At 43.0% G+C, this 16,759-nt stretch overlaps 1 protein-coding gene across 2 annotated transcripts in view; it reads left to right on the top strand.

The window, feature by feature from the left end:
* Positions 1-16,759, top strand: part of LOC129695751 (myosin-IIIb) — a 164,306-nt gene that overhangs the window by 12,628 nt on the left and 134,919 nt on the right. For both annotated transcript variants that reach the window (XM_055633018.1, XM_055633007.1), the window contains exons 3-4: positions 566-696; positions 9,031-9,133. In XM_055633018.1, coding sequence (XP_055488993.1) covers positions 566-696; positions 9,031-9,133 — 234 coding nt within the window. The remainder of the gene's footprint in view (positions 1-565; positions 697-9,030; positions 9,134-16,759) is intronic.

Below are 16,759 nucleotides of genomic sequence, written 5' to 3' on the forward strand. Positions count from 1 at the left end.
ACAAAAATGCTTTGTGGAGCCTTGGGGATTGGTGGGAGCATTGGGGAAGAGAACATTGAGCGATCAAGAGTATAGGTTATGAAGGGAATTATACAAGCAGGGGGACCTGGCTTAAGGAGGCTCTAGAGTAAGGATTTTGAGGCCTAATCAAATAAAGACACAAATCCATGCATTCAGCTCCTTATTTCTACCACACAAGTCTGATCTACAAGATTTTGAATAGTGAAAGCTCACTTTTCATTTCTGGATTAGGTACAATTTACACAGGATAAAACTAACTCAAATATCAAAATGATAAATCTATTGCTTTTGTGAAAAATGTGCTTGGTTATTGTCAGATAACATTAGATTTAGCTCATTAGGCTAAAGGAATCGAGGGATATGGGGAGAAAACAGGAATGGGGTACTGATTTTAGATGATCAGCTATGATCATATTGAATGGCGGTGCTGATTCGAAGGGCCGAATGGCCACTCCTGCACCTATTTTTCTATGTTTCTACAGCATATTTATAAAACTCCAACAAAATGTTACTTTTATCCCTTCTGTGTGTTTGTTTTGATCAGGAATCAGAAAAGTACAAAAGTTGTTCAAAAGATAGCCTACCTCCTCATATATATGCAGTGGCAGATCGTGCCTATCGATCGATGTTGGGCCGTTTAGCCACTGGCCCGAAGAACCAGTGCATTGTCATCAGGTAAATCTATGAGGAATTCTGAGAACTGCATGTTAAAATAATGGCTCACATCATTCACAGATTTGCTGGTAATTCCATACAGAAAGGCAGGTGTATGGAATTACCAGCAAACTGTATGGAAGTTGAGGTCTTCTGCACAGACTTCCACGCAATGGATTACGAGGAATTTCCTCATGGAGACCCATGTTGGAGCAGAAGCGACAGCCATTTTCCAGGCCACTGATGGATGTGTTAGACCTGGTATCGAAGCAACAAGATTGATCGATTGATTGCAGAATGGCTGTGAGCGAGGAGATGAAATGTAAAGTAATTCAAGAGTAAATAGTTGAGTGTTGAATTGTCTTGTGTACTGGTAATGAAACAATTAATTTCTTACTAACAACAGCTTACAGGCTTGTGTATATACCGATAATATATTATTTAAAAAATGTTATAACCATAATCCGTGCAGAAAAACGTAGTCCTTGATTAACTTTACAGAAATTCCCAGTTGAGGTTAATATTGTGTCGTGTTCAAGGGCTTGATGGTTATTGAGATGTAGCTATTCTTCACCCTTGTTTCTCAGAAAAATTATAATTTCCATGTATTGTCATTAAGCATTTTTAAATGTTTTTCTTAATTATAAATTATTGCAATATTGCTTTTAGTTTTTAACAAAACTTTTATGTCAGAGAAACAACAAAAGTTATTGTTCTCAGACATTCTGTTCAGCCTGAGGCCATAAAATAATCACCTGCCAAAATATTTATGTGAAGATTTATGATCAGATGGTTCTGAACTTCCCAGTAACTTGCAGATCAGGAGAGCTTCTTTTGTTGTTTATGTGAGTTGAGCTTGCAGGTGATTGGTGAGTTTGGGGAAGAGTGGCAGGCTTGTGCTTAGAGGAACATGTACAGAGCTCCCACAGCAGTTTTCAAAGTGACAGCCAAAATTTACAGGTAACATATTTCCCTGGAGCTTCATCTCAAGTGGGCCGTTTTCTTTCATCTGAGCTCGATTTGGCCAACACTAAAACTCAAATGATTGTAGAATTTTGACATACTTTCAGCATAAATTTAATTTCTCCATTTTTTGCCCACATAGGCCTCTCTCCCCCCAATCAAATTAATCACCATTATATTCCTTTGTTTAAGAAGGGAACTGGAGAGAATCCAGGGAATAATAGGCCAGAGAGCTTCAAGGCCAGTGGTAGGGAACCTATGGGAGATAATTCTCTGGAATAGGATTTACTAGCCTGATAGTTTGTTTATTTTGCAGAGGTGACAAAAGTGAGGATTTGGCGGTGGACATGGATTTTAGTAAGCCATTTGATAAAGATGGTAACAGAAGGTTATGATGCAGGGGATTAATAGTGACGGGTATATTGATTCATATCTGGCTTACTGATAGAAGTGGGTTGTGGTGGAGATCAGTGGAGATTTGCAGGGATCTGTGCTGGGACCTCTAAAAATGGGCAAAGAAATGGCAGATGGAGTTTAATTCGAGAAAGTGTGAGGTGCTGCACTTTGAGAAGTTAAACGTAAGGGGGAAATATACAAGACTCTTAACAGCATTGATTTATAAAGGGATCTTGGGGTCCAACTATAGTTGTTATATGTGTAATGTGCCTTTGACGACTTAATAAAGTTCAAGCATGCGCGGCGGTTCCAGGCATGCGAAGGAGTTTTACTGGAAAAGCTTGTCCTTCAACATGGAGGCAGCGGTGGTACCTTAAAGAATAATTTTTCTGCCACAACCTGAAGCTCCCGACTGGAACAGTTAGCAGCTAAGGACTAGTGAAACTGTCGAGCGCTGTAGAATTGGTGAGTGAGCAGTATTTAAGGCACAGAAAATATTAAAACTGCTGGAAAACGACATGGCTACCTGAAGGGTGGGGCAGACGACTCAGCAGCAAGCGGAGTCCAGTGCGGACGAGGAGACGGGCGATCAGCGGCTTACGCAGACGGCTACTGGTAGCACAACACAGCATGCTGCCGGTCTTATGCAACTGCAACATGACCTCCCAACTTCTATACTCAGCCTGACCTGCTGAGTTACTCCAGCACTCTGTTAAACGTCACAGAACAGGGCAAGATTAGCAAGTTTGCTGATACAGAAGTGAGTGGTTTTGCAGATAGTGAAGATGGTTGTGAAAGATTGCAGCAGGATCTAGATCAATTAGCCAGGTGGGCAGAGGAATGGTTGATGGTTGCATGGTTCCTTGAAGGTCGTGCGCAGGTATATCAGGTGGTCAAAAGTATTTTGGCACTTTGGCCTTCATCAGTCAGAGTATTGAGTATAGAAGTTGGGAGGTCATGTTGCAGTTGTATAAGACATTGGTAAGACCGCATTTAGAATATTGTGTTCAGTTCTGGGCACCATGTTATAGGAAAGACGTCAAACTGAAAAGAGTATAGAGATCCCCATCCTGGATCAATCGAATCAGGGTTGTGTCATCCACAAACCTGAGAAGCTTGACAGAGTTGTCTGTGGAGGTGCGGCCATTGGTGTGAGGAGAGGAGAGGGGAGAGTACGTATCTTGCGGTGCTCCTATGCTGAACGTTTGAAGGTCCGAGATATGCTTTCCCGCCTCACATGCTGCTTCCTGTCTGTCAGAAAGCTGGTGATCCACCGACAGAGGGGTTCAGGCACAGTGAACTCAGAAAGTTTGGAGCGTAGTAGCTCTGGCACAATGGTGTTGAATGCAGAGCAAAAATCAACAAACAAAATCTTCGCATAGGTCCCCTGGCGGTCTAGGTGCTGGAGGATGAAGTGCAGGCCCAGATTGACTGCGTCATCCACAGATTTGGCCCAATATGCAAAATGGAGAGGGATTGTGATATTTTTCAGCTTGGCCAGCGCAAGCCCTTCAACGGTCTTCATGACTACAGAGGTCAGTGCGACAGGCCTGTAGTCATTAAAACCAGTAATCTTTACCTTTTTGGGTTCAGGGACAATAGTGGAGACTTTGAAGCAGGCAGTACATCTTTGCAGGGACTGGTTAAAAATGAGTTATTGGGTGTGAAGTGGTGATTGGAGGGGGGTGGGTGTAGAAGGGCCCCGTCTTTGCAGACTGAGGTCAGGCTGTGAGTGGTGTGAAATGTTGGTTGGGGTGGGAAAGGGTCCACTTTTTTCATACTGGAGTCTTGCCTTAAGTAGGTGTGAAGTGGTGAATGGGAAGGAGAGGGTGCAGGGTCCATTCTTTGCAGACGTGGGGTCTGGCTGTGTTTGTTGGGGAAGGGGTACCAGGGTTACGTTTCTGATTTTCAAAACGTGCAGTAAAACTCATTCAGGTCGTTCGTCAGCTGACGATTGTCCAAAGAGCGGGGGCTTTCCTCTTATAGCTGGTGATTTCTTGCATGCCCTTCCAAACTGAAGAATAGTCACTAGCTGTGAACTTGCTCCTCAACTTCTCAGAGTACCTTTCCTTGGCAGCTCTGATTCCTCTTCTCAGCTCTTTATCGATTAGGCTATCGGCTTGACGCATATTTCTTTTTCGGATTAAAAAAAATATATATTTTTTGTTTTTGTTCTTACTCTGGGGGGAAAAAGGGGGTGCGGTCGCACCCAACGCACCCCCCCCCCTTCGGACAGCCATGTGTGTGCCGCACTTATGAGGTGAGCCAGCAAAAAGGGACACTCGTGAGTCATGAGCTACCGACAAGGCCATGGGAGAAAGTCGGCACAGATCTCTTTACATGGGATGGGAAAGATTATCTCATCACCGTAGACTACCATAGCAACTTTGTCGGCTGAGAGACACGAGCAGTCCAACCATGATTCGCAAGTTGAAAGCTAATTTTGCGAGATACAGCAGCCCGATACAAGTTGTGAGCGATAACGGGCCGCAGTACACATCGGTTGCATTTTGCCCGTTTGCGAGGGAATGGGATTTTGGGCACCTGTGCAGCAGTCCTGGTAATAGCAAAACGAACGGGAAGGCAGAATCAGCCGTCAAAACAGCGAAGCGAATCATGACGAAGAACAGCAAATCACGATCCGGCCCCTACCTAGCGATGTTGGATCATCGTAATACGCCTTCACAATGGCTGAGCACAAGTCCCGCTCAGCGCCTCATGAATCGTCGCACGTGTTCACTTCTGCCAACGACAGCGAGACTATTTGAACCCAGAGTTGTGTACGAGAATGAACGCATGAAGCAGCCCGTTCAGCAGCAAGCTGACAATTACAATAAGTCAGCTAAAGACCTTTCCACACTTCATGAGGGTGACACAGTGCGAATGCAACCCCTCGTGCAAGGAAAGAAGAGTTGGGAGAAAGCCATCGTTTCTCGCCAGCTTGACGAGCGTTCACATGTGGTTCAGAGCCCATCTGGCATATACCGTCGCAATCATGTACATCTCCGCAAGACCTGCGAAAATCCACCAGTTGAGCTAGTCGCACGTCAACACGCAAAGCATGGCCAGACCATCAAAGACCAGAGCGAATCTACTACACCGACCACAACTAACGCGACACAGGCGTTGAAACAGCAGCCAGCGCCTACTGAAAAGCAAACAGCTACTGAATGAACTGACAAAAACAAGGGACATTGACATAAACGAAACAGTGACAATTCGCTCAGGTCGAGCTGTGAGACCACCTAAGTATTTCAGACACTATGTATCCCAATTGATTTGGTTCTTATCAATTGTTATGTCTGTATGGGGTTGCAAGTATGATAAAACAATTTTATGTAAATAAGATAATGAGAAGGAAAGGAACTATTACTTTAAAAAAAAAAGTGTTCTTTTCTCACTTGGACAGATATATGTCAAGTGAGTGTACATTGTACATCTGTACGTTTTTCTCTTTTGGATATGTGTAATGTGCCTTTAACGACTTAATAAAGTCCACGCATGCGCGGGGGTTCCAGGCATGCGTAGGAGTTTGACTTACTGGATAAGCTTGTCCTTGAACAATAATTCCCTGAAAGTAGTAGCACAAGTAGATAGAGAGGTGAAGAAGGTATATGCTTGCCTTCATTGGTCGGGGCACTGTGTACTAGAATCAGGAAGTCGTGATGCAGCTTTATAGCGCTTTGGTTAGGCAGCATTTGGATTGTTGCATGCAGCTCTGTTTGCCCCATTACAGGAAGGATGTGGAGACTCTGGAAAGGGTGCAGAGGAGTGTTCCAGAATAATGCCTGTACTAAGGGCTATTAGCTACGGAGAGATTTTGGACAAACTTGGATTGTTTTCTGTTGATTACTGGAGGTCGAGAGACCTGATAGAAGTATATATAAGATTGAGAGGTACAGAAAGGATAGACAGACAGAACTCTTTCGCCTGGGTGGAAATATCAAGGACTAGAGGGCATAGCTTTAAGGTGAGAGGAGAAAAGTTTATCGGAGATGTGCAGGGCGTTTTTAAACACCGAATGATGAGTGCCTGAGGGTGCTGGTGGGGTCAGATACGATGATGGTATTTATGCGACTTTTGGATAGGCACAAGGATACATAGGGAATGGCGGGATATGGATTATGTGCAGGTAGATAAGAGTTGGCTTTGCCAGTGAGTTTGGCACATACATTGTGGGCTGAAGTGCCTGAGCTGCGCTGTTCTATGTTCTATATTTCATTTAATTTTGACCATTTCTAAACCCCCTGCATAAGTTCTCAAAGTGGAGCTTTTTTGTGCAAAAAACAATAGGCGTGGATTGAGTGCTTAAATCTAAGTTCTAATTTAGTAAAATTGCCTTTTAATATCAACCTATTTTTAAATGCGATTAAATCATATCAAATTATTGCTGATAAATATCAAGGGATGAGCTGCACAAACTCAATAAAAACTTTCCCAAACTAACACCATTTTGTGCTGGATGCTCTATCCTATTGACCTTGTCATTTAATAATCCCACGCTGGCTCAATTGGGTTTTGGTCATGTACACCATTAATTAGCCTTCTAGTACATGTTTGTATCTTAATTTATTTATTTTGTTTATCTGTTCTGTCTCAAATCTTGGACATGGGTATTAATTTAAATGTAAAACCTGATTTGACCTTGTTCAATCCAAACGTAACCTGAGCCATTCTACCCTGGATAAAATACTGAGCTGGATTGGCATGATCGTAACCTGAATGTTTTAGTCACATATACGCCTGACTTAATCCAAACTCGACACGTGTTCTTTCAGGCTCCAGTTGGACTAGACTGGTTGTTGTGCTTTACAAATGTATTTGGAATAGTCAATGGGAGTAAGTTCTCATTTGGCCTTGTATCTTTCCTCATCCCCAAGACCCCTATTTCCCCGTCCCATCCCCGTCCCTTCCAACTACATCTGTACCCCGGTACATGTGACAATAAGGTAAACCACATCCCTGCCTCCAGTTTATATTTCATTTTTCATTTCCTCTCCTTTTGTCTCCTTTCATCTCTAACCTATGTCCTACTTTCCAAAGCCTCCACGTCCTTCCTGTATTGGGGCGACCAGCATTGCATGAAATACACAAACGGCGTAATCAAAGTCCAATAACGCTGTATCCTGATTTCCTAACTCCTATACTCAATGGCCTGAACAATAAAGGGAATCACGCCATATCTCATCTTTGCTACCATCTGTATTTAGTTTAGTTTATAGATACAGCATGGAAACAGACCCTTGGACCCACCTAGTCCGCACTGACAAGCAATGCACCGAAGATTAACACTACCCTACACACACGCGAATTTTACTTTTATGCCAAGCCAATTAACCTACAAATCTGTACATCTTTGGAGTGTGAGAGGAAACTAAAGATCTCTCAGAAAACCCATACCAAAACCGTGCGTGTCAGTGTGACATGGGCCCTGAGATCTGTGTCTACACCAAAACTGTTATGTGTGCCACTAATTAAATATTTTCTCCTTTCATTCGACCTCACGCTTGCTTGCATTAAATTCCATATGCCATTTCTCCATCCATTTCTGTAGCTTTTCTATATCCTGCTAAAATACTTTGACAGACTTCCTCGCAGTCGTGACTCCAGCAATCTTGGTGTCATCTGTAAACTTGCTAACAAACCCATCTACATTTACATCCAAGTCATACATGTCACAAACAACAGAGGTCTTAGCACAAGTCCCTGTATATCTCCACTGGTCATAGACCTCCAGCCTGAATATCGTCCTTCCACCGCAACCCGCTTTCTTCTACCATTAAGCCACTCATGAATCTATGCAACCAAGTATGAATAGTGGGGAGAAAGCTGAAAAAGATGTGGTGGAAGGATCAATGCCTGCAAAGTGATCGTTAGAAACTTGTGAAGGAGGCTAATTGGAGAAAATGCATGGGGTAAGTGACAAAGGGCGAGAGGTGAAAAGGAGACAAAAGTGTGTCAGATAAGAAAAGAAGAAGAATGAAATATAAAGTCTGTGGATGGGATATGGTTGGAAGAAGAAAGGGGGGGGGATGAGAGGGAAATGTAGGACTCTGGAATAGAAGATGAGTATACAGAGGGGAAAGGAGATGGTGCAGCGAATGTGCTGGGGGCACAGGATAGAGAGAGGGACAAGAGGGTACAACTGGAGTGAAGGGGTTGGATTGGGAGATTGTGGTGGAATTCTGCAGGGGGGAGGGATACAGGAAAGAAAGGGGAGGTAGGGTGGGGTACTAAACATTTTAGAATTACATTTTCATACCTTTGTGTTGTAAGCTACCCAAGCAGAATATGAGGTGCTATTCTGCCATTTTGTATGTGACTGTGCTCTCTCAATGGGGGAAGCCCAGAACAGAAAGGTCAGAATAGAAAAAGGAGTTAGACTAGTGCTCTCCAGCAAAACTTGGTGGTTTATGGCGCAAGTGTTCGGTGACATAGTCGTCTAGAGTACACTTGGTTTTGCTGATGTAAGGCAGGCCTCATCACAACCACCAGATGCAATAGATGAGATTTGAAGAGTTGCATGTGAGCCTCTGTTTTACCTGTGCAAGCTGCAGGGGGAATGGATTGCAGCGAGGGAGGATATGTAATGGGTGACTGTTGAACAGGTTTGGTTGAGTAGCTTTGATTCAATGACATTGGGTCATTATTGAATAAAGATGTGGTAATCAGGAGCTTTAGTATATATTGAGTAAAACAGGCCAGATTTGAATGTGTTCCTTTCCTGAGGTCCTGTTTTCAGGTTCCCAGAATTGATGCTTACATGTGCAGATCTCGTAAGCTGTTGCAGTGTAATTTCGAAATCTTTTCTAGCATTTGCTTCATGGTTTGATTTATCTTGTCCCAATAAAACCAAGAAAAACTGGTGTTAATTTATCCACTGATTGCACTGAAACATCATATTTCTGTAATTCTTACTCTAATTTTAATGACGACTAGATATGAAGCAGTTGAAAAATAATGCATAACTTTGGTTTGCTTCTCTTTTGAATTCAGTGGGGAAAGTGGTGCTGGGAAGACTGAGAGTACCAAGCTACTGCTGCGACAGATCATGGAACTATGCAAAGGAAACTCTCAATTGGAACGACAGATTCTACAGGTGAGAAACTAATGACGGCAACGCGATTATCATTGTTGTCCATTGTACAAAGGGCTTTGCCAAGTCCAGACTGAGGATGCTTTGCTCTTTTGATAAGTGAAAAGATTCTTTGTCTTCAGTTGCTGTGATGACTCGGGTGGTTTAGGTGAATAAAAAGCTGAGGAATTGGGAAATGTTCTGATGCATTGCTTGGGCCGGAACATTGGCGATCCAACTCGCTGCCTGCACCCTGCCCCTAGGGTAATACACTGGCCACGCTAGCCGGCTGCAGGACCTGCATGGACTAGATCCATTGCACAGGAATCCTTCACTCCATGTCATCTCACAGGGTGGAGCAGGTCCTGGTTAGTGGAACCTGAGATCATGCTCCCAGCACAGTCTTTGACAAAATACATTTGACAATGTACTATGTGGAGATCAATCAGTGGTTCAGATAATTATGTATTTAAAACAATTATAAATAACACTTCTTAAAAAAATACTGCTCAATTTATTAAGTGAAATAATGGAAATTTAAAAAGTCGACAAAAGTTTGGTTTCTACATTGGAATAATGTGGGTACTTGGTGGCTGCTATAAAACTGAAGGCTGGTAATGAGGTCTGGTAGCACTGCTCTCCACCACAGATGGAGTCCAGAATTGGCTACAACATTCAGATTCAGATTCAATTTTAATTGTCATTGTCAGTGTACAGTACAGAGACAACGAAATGCATATCTGATCTCCTGGGTGTGCCTTGTTTCTACTTTGCAGTATAAAGTGAACTTTTCCTTTTCATTAAAGGGATTATTAATCCTCATTGTTCTTTAGTGATTACTGATCTGTAATTATGTACTTGACGATGGTGCTACATGCAGAAACCCTCAAATGTCACATCAATGATATTTCACACTAAAGAGATGATTCTTTCAACTGCATTTGTCAGAGGAAATGAAAACTGGACAGCTTGCAAATTGTGTCAAACACATGATTAGCTTCTAACCACATGCCTTCATTATCACATGATGATTGCCATGAATTGGGCCAAAGGACCTGTTTCTTATCTGAATCACATTGACTTTAACTCTAAGAAGGGCCTTACATTGAGCATCCAAGGTCAAATGTCCTTTAACATCCTGGCCCTGTTCCACAGCACTGTACTTCAACAATAAATTATTATGCCGAGACCCTAAAAATGGACCATTTTTAAATCTCTGGATTAATTTCTTCATGAAGAGATACATCAATGGTGAAATTCACCAGCACAGTGTTTTGGCAATTGAGGTGGGGAAAAAAAGGTGTTTGTAGATCCAGATGACTAGGCACAAAATCATGGTCAGAATGCAGTATAATGTGGATAAATGTGAGGTTATCCAATTTGGTGGCAAAAACAGGAAAGCAGACTATTATCTAAATGGTGGCCGACTAGGAAAAGGGGAGATGCAGCGAGACCTGGGTGTCATGGTACACCAGTCATTGAAAGTAGGCATGCAGGTGCAGCAGGCAGTGAAGAAAGTGAATGGTATGTTAGCTTTCATAGCAAAAGGATTTGAGTATAGGAGCAGGGAGGTTCTACTGGAGTTGTACAGGGTCTTGGTGAGACCACACCTGGAGTATTGCGTACAGTTTTGGTCTCCAAATCTGAGGAAGGACATTATTGCCATAGAGGGCGTGCAGAGAAGGTGCACCAGACTGATTCCTGGGATGTCAGGACTGTCTTATGAAGAAAGACTGGATAAACTTGGTTTATACTCTGTAGAATTTAGGAGATTGAGAGGGGATCTTATAGAAACTTACAAAATTCTTAAGGGGTTGGACAGGCTAGATGCAGGAAGATTGCTCCCGATGTTGGGGAAGTCCAGGACAAGGGGTCACAGCTTAAGGATAAGGGGGAAATCCTTTAAAACCGAGATGAGAAGAACTTTTTTTACACAGTGGTGAATCTCTGGAACTCTCTGCCACAGAGGGTAGTCGAGGCCAGTTCATTGGCTATATTTAAGAGGGAGTTAGATGTGGCCCTTGCGGCTAAGGGGATCAGAGGGTATGGAGAGAAGGCAGGTACGGGATACTGAGTTGGATGATCAGCCATGATCATATTGAATGGCGGTGCAGGCTCGAAGGGCCGAATGGCCTACTCCTGCACCTAATTTCTATGTTTCTATGAAGGGACTGCATAAGAAGAAGAGAGACAAGTGAACCAGTTTGTAGAGACGAAACGGAAACAAATACAAATTAAAAAAAAAAATTAGTCCACATGATCCACACAAGTTGTACTGTTGTGGCTGCACTTGTTCTGCAATTTTGACACATTAGAAAAGTCTCAACAGCAAACGGCAAGTGGTTTATTTCCAATTAACCCCTTCCCTTCCTATTCTGAAAGTGCTTGGGTGCTGATTCTTTGGTAGTCTGAGGCAGCCAAGTATGCAAAATGGATACAACAGAACCATTTTCATTGAAAGCTGGTGGCACACAAGACTGCACTACTACCCCAATACATTTATCAATCTTTCTGCATGGTTGCATATCACTGTCAACAAGCTGCTACAAGAGAGAAGTTGGTCCGTACAGACACCATTCAACCCTATGTGGTTGAGTTGCACAAAACACTTTCTGTTTGAGCTCAGAACCCGAGCTCCAAGGTTTTGTTGACCTCTTCACCGAAGTTTACTAAAGATTGGGCCTCATTCTGAACATCAGCAAGACAAAGGTCCTCTAGCATTCTGCCTCCACCACACAACAGTACCATATTGCTTCAGAATTATCTTGATTGTCATTAGAAATTTAGTACTAAAATGTTGTACCTTTAACCACAAAACTTAGCACTTTGATATTGTTTTCTAATACTTCTACAGTATTTAACATAACTGGATTAATAAAGTGGTAGAAAAGCACAAAAAAGGAATTTAGTACTAATGATACATCCTTGATGTTAGGTGATGATGTCGGGTTGTCTTTAATTTATCTGGTTTTTTTTCATAAAATAATTACTTGCCAAATATTTGTGCTGTATAGATGGAAATGGGTGACATGGTTTAATATTTAATGAATTGAAGTTTTTCTATGCCTGTATCCAAATGCTTGGTGTTTCAGAGATTACAGGAAGAAAAATCTTAGATTTGTAGAGCACTTTTCACAACTTAAGTAAATCATTAAACACTTTGCAGCTACTGGAGAGCAATTGCAATATATTTACTGATGTCAGTAGGAAAATACAGAAGCCAGTTTTTAACCTGGCAAGTTCCCACAAACAAATGGAATAATACCCATATGATCTGTTTTAGAAAGGTTGAGTGACAAATATTGGCAGAGTCACTGGAAAAACTCCTCTTTGAATGGGACCATGATACCTTATACTTCCTCCTGAAAGATTAGATTAAAGTCTCATTGAAAGGCAACCTAGTACTTGGGAACTGCATTCATCACGATCATTGCTTAAAAATTGAATAGCTTTACTCAACTGATAGTGCACTGTCCTATGAAATAGAAGGGTAGGGATTTAATCCCCATTTTTAGAACACTAAAATGTAGACTGAAATTCAGTGTGGTACTGGAACAATGCCGTGTCATTTAAAGGAGAGCAAGACAATAGAGGTGGAGGAGTTGCACTACTGATCAGGGAGACTGTCACGACAACACTCAGAGGACAGTGCAAACCAAGAAGGGAGCATACTGGACCTTATCTTGGGAAATGAGTCTGGCCGGGTGACTGATGTTACAATGGAAGAGATTATTTTGTACACGGAGTAGGCTGGACCTTGTGGGAAGATACTAAATTGGACCAAGGCAAAGTTACACTGTTATTAGGCGGGAGCTTGGGAGGGTACACAAGGAGAGTTGGTATTGGGTAATTCCACATCTGATATGTGGGGGTCGTTTAAAGGCCAGTTCATTGAAGTTCAGAACTGGCATGTTCCATTGAGGAAGAGGGATAAAGATGGCAAGGTGCGGGAACCTTGGATGACCAAAGAGGTTTTAAATTTGGCCAAAAAGAAATGCATGCAAAGTTTAAGAGGATTAAATCAGGCAGGGCTTTTGGGGAATATAAAGAAAGGAGGAAAGAACTCAAGCTAGCGGTTAGAAGAACCAAAGGGGGCCACAAAATGGCTTTGGTGAATCGGATTAGGGAAAATCCCAAAGTTTAATTTATCTGCATTAAAAAACAAGAGGGTATCCAGAGAGAAGAAAGGCCCACTCAAGGTTAAAGGAGGGAATTTGTGCTTGGAGTCTGGGGATGTAGACAAGGTATTAAATGAGTACTTTGCATCTGCTTTCACCAAGGTGAAGGACAGTGAGGAAAGTATGGAGAACACTAATATGCAAAGGCAGTTTGAGATTGCGAAGGAGATGTTGCAGCTCTTGAAGAGAATTAAAGTGGATACATTCCCAGGACCAGACGGGATCTATTCCAGGTTATTGAGAGAGGCAAGACGAGATTGCAGGAGCCTTGGCAAAGATTTGTGCATCTTCTCTCGCTACTGGTGAGGTCCCGGTGGACTGAAGAGTAGCTAATGTTCTTCTTTTATTTAAGAAGGGAAGTGGAGAGAGTCCAGGGTATTATAAGCCAGTGAGGCTCACATCAGTGGTAGGGAAGCTATTGGAGTGCATTCTTCCGGATAGGAAGAAAATGGGTTAATTAGGGACCATCAGTGTGACTTTGTACACGGCAGGTCGTGCCTTACCAACTTGATTGGGCTTTTGGAGGAGGTGACAAGAGTGATCTTTGAGGGTAGGGCGGTGGATGTAGTCTACATAGATTGTAGTAAATCATTTGTTAAATGGTAGGCTGATCCGCTAGATTGATCTGCACAGAATTAACAGTGACGTGTATGGATTCAGAGCTGCAACTGATGTGCATGGTTTGGAGAAGAGTGGTGGTGAGCAGGTTTGGCCATTCAAAGAGTGGGTAGTTCATGCATGTGGCTTCTACTCTGCAGGCAACTACCCCCCATTTTACTGGGGGGTTGCGTTCATAGAAAACCTATGAAGCCATAACCATAACAATTTTCCAGTATGTAAATCTGTGACCTTCAAGCAAAGCTGGCTCGAAGGGCCGAATGGCCTCCTCCTGCACCTATTTTCTATGTTTCTATGACATCCACTCGTATGTCAAGAAACCAGAGCTGAGCAAAATTGAATTTTGTGATTATTTGCTTTTTTACATGCATAAATTACTTGAGCGAATCTTATTTGGTTTCTTAAACATTGGGTCTTGATTTGGGATCTAAGCAAATTTCTGTTACCTAAACTGCCATAACACGAGGATCACATGTAATGAGAAATGTTTTATTTCTAAAGTAAAATGCTAGCAAACGGAGTAAATCCAACCATGGGCAGAACATTCATTTGAATCAATTAGGATGACAAGACATTGCGCAAGTTCTCTATCATTTAAATACCATTGTAAACCCACAAAAAATGTAATTGACTCAGGTTAATTAATTTTTTTTTATTTTGTGGTTTGCAGTTTAAATTAACCTGGAGTAAATTATAATGTTAGTTTGCATTGTATTGGACCAGCTATGAAATTTGACAGGGTGCTTGCTTTAGTGCTTGGTGTCTCGGCACTCTTTCTGTGTCTGGGCCACACATGATGTTTTCAGAAGCCCATGTAATGCTTTCGGGTGTTTCAGGGGAGCTTGGACCAGGTTACCCTGAGGATGAATATGGTAAGACACAACTCGGACAAAGTGGTCTTAATAGGTTCATAAATTATGGGAGTAGAATTAGGCCATTCAGCCCATCAAGTCCACTCTACCATTCAATCATGGCTGATCTATCTTTCCCTCTCACCCCCATTCTCCTGGCTTCACCCCTTAACCCCTGACACCTTACTAATCAAGAATCTGTCAATCTGCACCTTAAAAATACCCAATTACCTGGCCTCCACAGCTGTCTGGGGCAATGAATTCCACTTATTCATTACCCTCTAACTAAAGATATTTCTCCTCATCTTTCATAATTTATTCTAAGGCTATCCACTCCATCCAAACCTTTCACTATTCAGTAAGTAACAATGAGTTACAATACCCCCTAATCTTTCTAAACCCCTCTGAGTACAGGCCCAGTAGTCCACAACACACAAATACAGTCTGACCAGTGTCTTATAAAGCCTCAGCATTGCATCCCTGTAACATTTAATGTAACGGAGTGGAATGAAGATGCCAACAAGTGAATACAATTCCTTTCCTAACGCCTTGAAGAATGTAGGACTGCTTTCCCCTGCCCAAACCTGACCACATGACTCCTCCCCAGTGTATAATAGGTTCCTGCATGTTTCTCCGTCATCTTTCCCTCTCTTCACTTAATTCTCTGATCAAATGATGTGGGGATTTTTTTTTCTGCCCAATATAAAGGGGTGCTGTTCTTATTTAATCCACTGCTTGACCCTTTACGAACTCCTCTCCAGTAGAGGTTTAAAGAGTTCAGGAGCTAAGACACAGTTCATGGTGCTCTGCACGCTGTGACTTCCAGACCCATTTGGACATAAGGTCATAGTCATGCAGCATGGAAACAAGCAATTTGGCCCAACTTGTACATGCCGACCAAGATATTCAATTTGCCCGTGCTCGGCCCATATCCTTCTCAACTTTTCTTCTCCATGTACACGCCAAAGTGTCTTTTAAATGTGGTTATAATAATGATAATAATAATACATTTTATTTTCGGGTGCCTTTCAAATCTCAAGGTCACCTTACAAAGATTAAACGGAAGAGAAAAAAAAACATATAGTCGGAGAAAAATAAATAATAAGGACATCATCAATACACAAGTTAAAGATAGAAAGACACAATCAAAAAATCAAAAAAAAACACAATGTGAAGAGAGAGCAGCGGCAGCTAAAGCGCGCCAGCGTCCACTCTCTCTTCCGACAGGCATCTTGGACACAGACTAACAAAGTACCTTGCACACAGAAAAATCATCCCCCCACAGTGGTTACCACTGTGGGGGAAGGCACAAAAGTCCAGTCCCCAACCCCAATTCTACCAAAAAGTCAGGCCTATTAAGGCCACCGCTGTTGCCTCAACGGAGGCCCGATGTTCCTAGCCGTTCTAGCCGGGTGGTGTTGCCCCGGCATTGGAAGAGTCCTCACAGCGGCTGGGCCACCTGGAACGGCCGCTTCCTAGCAGGAGATTGTCGGCTTCCGAAACCGACAAGGACGCATCGAGTTGGAGTTCCCAGGCTCCCGATGTTAATGTCGGCGCCGCCCGCTCCGCTCCGCAGCCCGGAGGTGTTGCTCTCGGCGGAGCTCCAGCGCGTCGATCCAGCGTGGCGACCCGGGCAAGGCATCGCCCACTCCGCTCCGCGATGGCACTCCAGCGCTGTGCCGCCACCGAAGCCGAGGTGCTGGGCGGTCCCCACCAGGAAACGGCGCTCCAAGCCCGCTGGTAGGCCACGAGGACGGGTCGACGGGCAGCCCAGAGAAAAAGCTGCCTCACCGACCAGGTAGGGACCTAGAAGTAAGGTTACCTCCTTCCCCCCCACAATAAGGTCCATTTCTCCGAAAAAACGACGAACAAAACTAACTGAAAACTGAAAAAAAAATGAATTAAACGGACGGCTGCTGGTTAGCAGCCGTTCCCCAAGATGGCTCCTCCTCCTTTAGTCCCTTCCACAACTAACTCCTCTGGTAGCTTATTCCATATACTCA

Source organism: Leucoraja erinacea, chromosome 1 (genome assembly GCF_028641065.1).
Source record: "Leucoraja erinacea ecotype New England chromosome 1, Leri_hhj_1, whole genome shotgun sequence".
NCBI lineage: Eukaryota > Metazoa > Chordata > Chondrichthyes > Rajiformes > Rajidae > Leucoraja > Leucoraja erinaceus.